We start from the raw sequence: 10,080 nt of genomic DNA, 5'->3' as shown, positions 1-10,080 counted from the left end.
ATCTGCCTCCAGAAGCGGTGAATGCTCCAACACTGGAAGTTTTTAAGAAGAGACTGGACAGCCATTTGTCCGAAATGGTATAGGGTTTCCTGCCTGAGCAGGGGGTTGGACTAGATGACCTTCAAGGTCCCTTCCAACTTTACTATTATTATTATTATTATTATTATTATTATTATTATTATTATTATTATTATTATTAATCAAATATTATTATAACCAAAGACCAGTCAAATAAAATGCTTAATGATATGGAGCAATCATATAATGCAATCAGTTGCTTTATAGAAAATACACAAGCACCATCAAGAATTTAGGGAGGACATATTTAGCCACAATAAGAGAAAGACCATATTGGTTGGAAACATGCAAAAGAGGCCTTCATCCTGCAGTGGATAGACAATGACTAAAATGATGAAAAGAAAGATACCTTTTCACACCCCATTTTACTGTTTACTTAGGAAGTGCCTCACCTTCCCAAAAAAAAAATCTGGGATGATATGGGGGGGGAAGATATTTTACTTGGCTATCTTGCAAAGAGAGGTAAGAAACAGGCTTTTAACCAGTAGTGATCTCCCATGGATGGAGTGGCACTTTGGTAAGATGGAACATCCCAACATGGTGCCTCTCAGTTCTACTCTGGAAGATTAAGGAAGGGTATACAATTTCCTTTAAATCAAAGAAATTGGCAATATGCACAGTTGAGGTATATGTCTTCATTTAATAGCATTTTATCTTTATTTGTTTGCTGTTTTACAGTTCAAAACATTCCATAATTAATTCAGTGATGCTCTTCTGTAATTAATTAATGATGGTTCTAACTAATTCAGTAAAGTTTCCTCACAGGAGATAACTCACTTGATGATACAGTTGCATCTATACTGATAAATTCCTCACAATCAAAGCTTCTATACTGCAGAAGAAAGCATAATAGAAGATTTTTGGATTCCTCAAAAACTTTGAAAAACTTAGCTTGGTAAGAAATCTCTTTACTCTTTGAAACATACATTCTTTTATAATGCATAACCTATAAGGTCATTTAATAATTCAGTTCAGTAACTTCCTGTGAAGTACTAAATTTTTCTGGTGATTCTAGCATTGTCTTATACTGTATGTACTTCACCATGATAATTGTGTTTGTTAGGCCAGATGACGAGTTGGATTCTTTGTATGATTCAAACCAGCCTCATATACAGCCAGAACCAATTGGAGATTTTCTTGGAAATGGTGAAATCCAAAGTGAAGGCATATATTCAGAAACAGGTATTCAGTTACTTATTTCTAGCACAACCTGAGCAAAATAACATCTTCACATCTGAAATTATGCAGAATGTATCATTGGCTTGATCCTGCTACGTTGTTTTAGCCTTTTAATTGCAGCATTGGTGTCACTCTATGCAAGATGAACTGCATTCTAAGTTGTTCCCTTGTGCCCTCCTTTAATTCACATTTGCATTTCATTCATGGAGACTCCATTTTTCACCATATTAAGATTTCCAGGATTTAGTTATGACAAATTGTTGCTATTCCATCAAGGAGAAAATATCTGCTCTTAGTTCCAGACAAGAGGTAGAGTATCTTGTGTTCTAAATTGACAAATTTCTTCACTAAGTTTGTGTTTTGCAGAATAGCAAAACACTGATTTGTTGTACTAATTATATAGCTCATTTTATCTACCTTTCTAAACAAAACAATCATACAAGTTATTTAGTTGATCATGTCCAAGACTTGTCAGAATGGAGGAAAAAAATAAGTCTTTTTTTCCATTCTGAGAAAGTTATAAGAGCAAATGGAAATCATTCTTGATACTTTCAGGGTTGGATTCTTGTTTATTTTTTAACAGCAATTTTGAGTACTTTTAAAGCTGTGTCAAGAATGGGTTGTATTCTAAGTCAAAGGATAGAGCAGCTTAAAAAGGTGGTGTAACTGCCATGGGCATACTAAATCATGCACAATTTCATTGCACATATTTGCATCCAGTTAAAAAAAATCTCACTAAAATTTCACAATTTCACCCAGAACACAAATCTTGAGAGATTTCAGGTGACAACCTGAGATTTCAGAGATGAGATTGCTACTATTATTTGGCACGCGCATAAGTGGAGAGAAGATTTGGCATTCCTAAGGAATTCTACATTAATCAGATGCATATATATATCAAACACACTGGTTAAGAAATCAAGGAGATCCACAGAAGTGCCCCAGTTGCTTTGGGATGAAGGGAAAAAGAATATAAATTTCAGCACCTATAGGATTTTCTTTCCTTGGTGAAATCTGGCATGTTCAATTATTTAATTTTGCTGTACTTACATTGTTTTGCTATTGTTTTAATTTGTATTCTGTTAATAATTTTCTATGTTAAGGTACCTTGCAGGAAGCTTTGCTAAAAAGTAGAATCTATAAAATAAATAATTGGGCAACATTTTGGTTCCTATATATTCATGGCTAAGCTTTTAGATTTAATTATGTTGTTTAATTCTTTTGAACTATCTCCAAATGTTAGATTTCCCTGTTTACAGAGTAGGTTAATAATGATTCATAATGTGAACTGACAGGTACAACCCTGCCTCCTATGTCATCATCTGGAAAAGGGGCCAGTCACATAACCAGCATACAGTCTTTCCATAATGAAAAAAATATTGTGTAATGGCTTTTATAAAATAGAGGAATATAATGCTGATAATGCTGCTTCCATTTTCATCTATTAGATATTACTCTGCCATCCACTTTAAGAGTGGCTGCTTATTGTGATTATAATAATGATGGTGATGCAGTAAGAGATAGTGTGAGCATTTCTGAAACCCAGGAATTGAATGGGGAAAGCATGGTAACACCTCAGTTCAATCAAATTTACCATGAATTATCTATCATCCATCAGAAGCTACAGGTAAAATATTAAGAATGGTTCAAGTATTGGTTCGTTTTCATTTTCTTTCCAATATCAGCAGATACTGCTATATATTGCTGTTGGTTCTTTTGTCTTTTATGGTGCAGCAAGAAAAATTAAGTCAGCAAGAGTATGCTTTGAAACTTCAAAAGAGAGAATGCTTCATAGCTGAACGGGAAGTCCAGCTTTATAGGCATGAAGCTGCTTTGACCAAGATAAAGGGGGTTGAAGAGGAAGTTCATACAAAATTTCAAATTGTGAAGGAGGTATCCCTACTTACAAAATTCTTGTTAAATTTGAGAAAATTATTCTAACAAACACATAGGCTGTATTTTATACCGTAGACATTTCAGATAGACATAAGAGAAAGTGTCCTTAGACATCAGCATTGCCCAGGCAGTTGTGAAAGCAGTGCAGCTGGGGATTTGGGCCCCACTGTAATATATCAGCTCCCTGTTCCTAGAATAAAAAAATCCTTTTCCTGGGTAATTTACAAAAAACATTAAATATAGGGCATCAATAGTGGAAGTGGACTGAAAAACAAACCTCTGGCTAATCAGAGGATATAGAGGTACTAAATGATTATGTTATGAGGAGAGAAAATGAAAGACTTCCGTGTTAGCAAGATTAGGATTGATGGTAAAGCTTATACAGCTAGGGTAGTTGTATGTATGCTCATGTGTACCTAGAGAGTGTGATATACCTAACATGCATGCATAAGAATTCAATCTTATTGATTCTTTTAACATAACTATGAGGTTTTGTTTTGTTTGTTTTGTTTGTTTTTCCTTTCCCCCCCCCCCCAGTGGTCTGTTAGCCAGTTTTTCTGCCCTACAGCAGGGAGAACTGTATTTCAGAATGTTGACAGAAAAGGGTTACTCAAAGAAAATTAAGTTTCCTCTTCCTTTAGAATGTTTATCTTTTTCTTTTTTTGATTTTGAGGCTATTAGATTTTTATTTGAGAAAGCGCTGGGTGGTACAATTATTTATTTCCTTATATATTGCATTGTGTCTGTCTTATATGCTTATATGATTTACAATGTTTTTTTGAAAACCGTAGGTAATCCTATTTTAAAAGTTCTTATTTTGGTTTGTAGCAACATGGAGCTGAAATAAAGCAGTTATCCGATGCCTTGAAAGAAAAAACAAAGGAGAACAAAAGGCTGAAGACATCATTTGAAACACTAAAGGAGCTGAATGACACCTTAAAAAAACAGGCAATTAACAGTTTTAACAGAATCATTAATCTGGCATTAATAAATGCTATAAATAGAAGGTTATTGTTTTTAATATGAAGTATTAATATGTGACAATGATGACAGTGGCAAATAACTACAGATTATGCTGTTTTAAGAATATAGTTGTCAGGAAGATCAATGTATTTTAACTCTAATACATAATGGTATCTTTAAAAAAAATAGTGTTTGAATTACTGTAACTTAATAGTCTTCATTATTTAAGCTCTTCTGTCTGAAATTTAAAGTTTTCTAATTATCATAATCTTACAGTTTAATATATTTTAGCAATGGGCAAAGTGCTCATGTTTTCATTGCAGATTGGAAACATCTGCAGTAGTTGAAAAGGACAAAACACATCACAGGCAGCTTTAACCAATTATGGCTACTTATTAGATGTTTTCAAGTAGCTTTCAAAGCACTTTAGGAAAGGTGTAATCAACATGGACAGTCGAGCCTAGCCAGGGGCCCAAGATTTCTTACCAGAGTTTCCAACAAGTATTCTGACTTCCCCATGCCGTACCTTAAACTGTCTGTAACTCCTGTGGCACAAGGTCAGGCACTCCCCTCCCCTCAGGCATCCTTGAAGATCAAAATAAGAAATCTCCCTACTTGGAGCAGCAGTGCCCTTGTGACTTTGACATGCGGAGACAACAGAATGTGTGCTTCTCCAATGTTTGTACCTTAGAGGTGTTCACGCTACTGTCATCCTGCCACTACTACATAAATACTTTGAGTGCGCAGGACAATTTTACCCCATTCCATTGTTTTCAGATACTGACTTTGCAATAACAGACAACCATTGCCAGATTCTGTTCTGTGCGCTCAAAATTTGTCAGATGATTAACTCTGGGTTGTATCTGGGGCTCAGCATTATGAATTACATTCAGGCTGTACCTGGTCTGCCATATTGGGGTGCTCTGTCACCTAACGTATGGCCTTTTATGTGTTAACATTTAATGCTTCCTTGTGTTCTCTTAATGTTTTCACCTCTCCTTCCATTCACTTTTTATACCTTTTATACCCTCTGCCTGATATATTTTAATTTAGACAATCCATATTTTTTATACTTTCTACATTTTTGCTCTTTAAAACTTCTTTTAGATTTTTTTACTTTTTATATTGTTATATCTTTTATGTCTCATACGTTTCTGTGTGTTTTTTCACTTTTGTTTTATTTTTTAAAATGTTTATTATGTGCAATATGCCCCCTTATGTTAGTCTTTGACTATAATAAAGATTCATTTGATTTATTGTGGCAATATAATGTTGGAAATGTGAAAATATATGTGAAATAGTCTTTAACTACAGTTCTGAAGAATAAAATCCTTGATAGTTTCAGTAAAACATACCATTAGATAAATGTGCTTTGAATATATTTAGGATTGAAATCAGAATTTCTTGGTAGCAGGATTTTGATCTCCATACCGATGGGTGATGTAGCTAGGTGATTTTGGACTCTGGTCAAATTGCTTATGTGAAGTCAGCCCTTTTTAGATGAGTATAGAACTTTGGATGAGTTTTTTATCATGTCAGAAAGAAAAGCTATACATAATCAGTGCTTTGGTTCGGGATTCGTTTCTTGAGAAACAGAAGATTTTATATAATAGAAATATTTAATTTTAAGCTTTGGTTCAACATTTTCTCCCTATTTTTAGTTAAGTAATGTGACTGAGCAAAACAAGAAGCTTGAAGTCCAGTCTCGAAAAGTACAGGCTCGTTTAGAGAATTTGCAGGTAATATTTAATCTTAGCTTTTGTTACCTTTGCTCTCTGCCCACTCCACATCAGAAATCTTACATATTGTCTCTCTGACCTATTTCAGAGAAAGCATGAATTTTTATCAGTGCAGAGATCTAAAGAACCCACATTCCAAGACCGTAAACCTGTGAAGTCAGAAAGAGCAATAGCATCAGCAAAGGCCTATAAAGTAAGTAAGGCAAATTCTATAAAGCACTCAAGGCCCCAACTCAGAATTTTAAAGTCAGACAGCCTTATTTTGTGTGAGAGTGGAAAGGGCGGCTGCGCATATAAAATATATAATTGTCCTTTTTATATTGTATATCAGACACCTTGTGGATACTGACTATTTGTATGCATAAGATATTGAATTATGTTCGTTTGTATTATTGAAGGTAATCAGTGTATTCTCAGAATTCCTAGTGATCATTTTAAAAAAAATGCCAAATAGTTTCTTTTTTTAATAAGCTAATGATATCTTACATCATTAATATACATTATGTATCAACTATGCATATATGTTTAAGGAAGAAAGAAGTTAAAAAGATCAAGAGCTAAAGAAATTTGAAATTAAAATCTTTGCATACATTTATTGATTTGGAGAATATGCTTAAATTACAGAATGCTTTTTGCAAATACGAAGATTGATTGCTGTATATATAAATCCCTTTGCCTCTAGCAATCAAGTCCCAACCAACATTAAACTGATGCATGAAAAGAAATGGAAAGCTTCACAAATGGTTCAGCAGTGAGCAGGGAGAGAGACAAAGATGTGTGATGGTTAAAAACACAAATAATGCAGTGTGCTGGTTTGGCAGTTAATATCTGTGTACTTTTGTGTTGATGCCCGACACCTCAAGCAATTTTCAGGGAATGCTAGACAAATTATATGATGCAATGAAGAGTATAAATATGAAAAAAAATATCAAAGGCTCAGGTAAATGTGCTTGACAGGAGAATAGAGGGATTGATTGCCCATTAGTGATGAAAAATTAGAGCTAGTAGATGAATCTATGTTGCTTGTGTATTAAAGATAATAAAATGGGTGGTGGAATTTGTGACCTGCAGATACTGGTAGAACGTTGATTGAAGAAATATAAATGTAAGTTGAGGAATATCATAAATAGCAAGTAAAAAGAATTAAAGTATGAAATTAAAAAGAAGCAATGGCTCAATCTGATGTGCGAATCTACTGACAAAATCTAAAAGTTCTATCCTCCCTCTAAACTTTCTCACATAACATCACAAGCTCTTATACACTGACCAGTTTGCATGGGGCTACTGCCTCTTCCCATCTTATATCCTGGAGTAACAATGGCAATTGGGATTGTTGGAATTACCAGCACTGAGCAATGTGGTCACATGGCATCACTTAATGAGCCTATTACTTAGCAACAGAAATTCTACTCCCAATTACCATCATCAGCTACATTTTCAGTATTACAGGATGTATTATCCATGCATATGAAGTTGGAAGAACATTTCCCTTCTCATTTTTTTACCAGTACCATCTATGATTTCCATGCACTTTGGGAACAGGTGACCCAAACTGGATATGTGTTGCACAGCCAAACATACAAATTGGCACATCCTGTCAATATAATCTTATAGTAAAGATATTTTCAAATCTCCTTTCTGTGTTTTATTTTTTGGCAGTTACCACTTAATTCACATGTCTATAACTTGTTAACGGTATTAATGGACTGGATCTCAGAGCAGCACCTATGCAAATTGATTGTTGAGGAAGAGAAAGAAAACATTCACAAGCTAACGGGAACACTTGCTTCCAGCATAAACTATACACAGGAGAAATGTGTCAAGGTAGAATTTTTTCCAACAATGTAAAAAAAAGGTATATTGGTATTATTTGTATGTTCGGTACTGGTGTATTAAAATACTCTGTTGATTAAATAGAATGATTTCATATTATAGATCCTAAGATCTTCATGTTACTTTCATTAGAAAGCCCGTTATCTAAAACGGGCCCCCAACCTGTGGGCTGTAACCCACTACCGGTCCATGGTCTATTCGCAACTGTGCTGCATGAGTGGCTGGCTGGTGCTCGTGCATGCACATGCAACCCCACTCCCGCGAGCATCATGAGCACTCGGAGCCACACTTGCGCAAGTATTGCGGGCACTCACGGCCCCACTTGTGTGAGCGTCAAGGCTCGTGTCCCCACTTAACGTGAGCGGTGCAGGCACTCAGCCCCATTCGTTCGAATGTTGCGGGTGCTTGCGCGAGCATCACAGATGCTCTCCGCCTCACATGAGCAATGGGTGCTCGTGCACATGCACACAAACTTGCGTGCCCCTCCCACAGAACCATCCCCTCCCGGCTGCCAACCCAGAAAATTGGGGAAATCTGATCTAAAACAAGGGATCCATGCTTATAGGTGTATCTTCAGATGAATGTTTAGTATGCAGGTATGTTTCATGATATGTAACTAGCATATCTGGTTCCCTATGATTTGGATTTCATTCATCTAGCTCAAGTTAATTAATTCTGATGTATCATTTAAGATTTTTTTTTAAACCAGAGGTAATGGTTACTTAAGATAGAAAATTGCAAAACAAAAGTGCTCATACATGTTCATTAGCTGCAGTGCTAAACATGCTTGCCTAAAAGTAACCCGGTTGGTTGTAGTGGGACTTGTTTCTAATTCAGCATGCATAGCCTTACACCAGAGGTCCCCAACCTTTTGGGCACCAGGGACCAGTGCCATGGAGAAAGTTTTTTCCATGGACCAGAGGGGGTGTGGTTTTGAATGCTGCCTGCATCCCGAGGATGGAGCTTTGCTTGTTTGCGCGGCCCGCTTGTTGACATGCTACGGACCAGGGGTTGGGAACCCCTGTCTTACACCATCCATTCCACACAGGCCCAAGTAAGCTTCTTCCTGTGTTCTTCTATAATAAAAAAAGTTGTGATAATGCCAGAAGAATGAGTTTAGTAGGGTTTTTTATTTCTCAATCAAGCTGCATACCGAAAATGTTTAAAATCTATTAATGGCAGCATAAGGCCAAACATACTATCTCTCAGAAAAGTATGTGTTAGCTGCAGTACAGATTTTATTACCAGGCTTCTGTTATTAACCCTGCAATCCAGCTTATGTTCCTAGTACAGGAATTTCAAGGAGGATGTAAAACTTCCCTGCATAAAGAATACCCTCATTCCATAATGATATGTTGCTATATCAACAGGCATCATAAACAAATACAGATCCAAATGGTTTTCATTATGCAAAATAGTGACGGCCAAAACACTATATGCCCCTACAATGTTGTCCTCAATACAGTTTGTAGCCCAGATAAGTGATAGCTGATCTTGGCTGATCTGAAAAAGTCCAAGTTAATTCCTGGATCAGTGACCCTAGCCAAATCCCAAGGCTCAAGGCAATGACAAACCACTAGGTTAGAAATTGCTAGTAAAAGTAGACTTATTACAGATTAAGTGAGATTGATATAATTTAAACTGGAATGTTCACTGAAAAAGACAGTCACCGTGCCTATTTAACTTACATGCAGAGCACATCATGAGAAAGGCAGGGCTAGATGAATCAAAAGTTGGAATTAAGATTGCCGGGAGAAATATCAACAACCTAAGATATGCAGATGATACCACTCTAATGGCAGAAAGTGAAGAGGAACAAAAGAGCCTCTTGATGCGGGTGAAGAAGGAGAGTGCAAAAGTTGGCTTGAAACTCAACATTAAGAAAACCAAGATCATGGCATCCGGCCCTCTCAATTCCTGGCAAATAGATGGGGAAGAAATGGAGGTAGTGACAGATTTTATCTTCCTGGGCTCCAAGATCACCACATATGGGGACTGCAGCCAAGAAATTAAAAGACACTTGCTCCTGGGGAGGAAAGCTATGGCAAATCTAGACAGCATACTAAAAAGCAGAGACATCACCCTGCTAACAAAAGTACGTATAGTCAAGGCCATGGTTTTCCCAGTTGCAATGTATGGCTGTGAAAGTTGGACCATAAGAAAGGCTGAGCGCAAAAGAATTTAGGCCTTTGTACTATCTAGACCCATACCAGTCGGGCTTCAGGCCGGGACACAGCACGGAAACGGCATTGGTCACGTTGGTTAATGATCTCTGGAGGGCCCGGGACAGGGGTTATTCCTCTGTCCTTGTTCTTTTGGACCTCTCAGCGGCTTTTGATACCGTGGACCACGGTATCATGCTGCGGCGTCTCGGTGAGTTAGGAGTGGGAGG

The 10,080-nt window shown here is 36.7% G+C and overlaps 1 protein-coding gene across 1 annotated transcript in view; it reads left to right on the top strand.

The window, feature by feature from the left end:
• Positions 1-10,080, top strand: part of CCDC138 (coiled-coil domain containing 138) — a 27,238-nt gene that overhangs the window by 2,115 nt on the left and 15,043 nt on the right. Inside the window, exons 3-10 of the mRNA XM_015819823.2 lie at positions 844-973; positions 1,142-1,260; positions 2,706-2,884; positions 2,992-3,150; positions 3,982-4,101; positions 5,778-5,855; positions 5,944-6,048; positions 7,515-7,679. Coding sequence (XP_015675309.1) covers positions 844-973; positions 1,142-1,260; positions 2,706-2,884; positions 2,992-3,150; positions 3,982-4,101; positions 5,778-5,855; positions 5,944-6,048; positions 7,515-7,679 — 1,055 coding nt within the window. The remainder of the gene's footprint in view (positions 1-843; positions 974-1,141; positions 1,261-2,705; positions 2,885-2,991; positions 3,151-3,981; positions 4,102-5,777; positions 5,856-5,943; positions 6,049-7,514; positions 7,680-10,080) is intronic.

Source organism: Protobothrops mucrosquamatus, unplaced genomic scaffold (genome assembly GCF_001527695.2).
Source record: "Protobothrops mucrosquamatus isolate PMUCROS unplaced genomic scaffold, P.Mucros_1.0 scaffold995, whole genome shotgun sequence".
In the NCBI taxonomy this organism is placed as follows: Eukaryota; Metazoa; Chordata; class Lepidosauria; order Squamata; family Viperidae; genus Protobothrops; species Protobothrops mucrosquamatus.
This window is presented reverse-complemented; position numbering and strand designations above follow the sequence as displayed.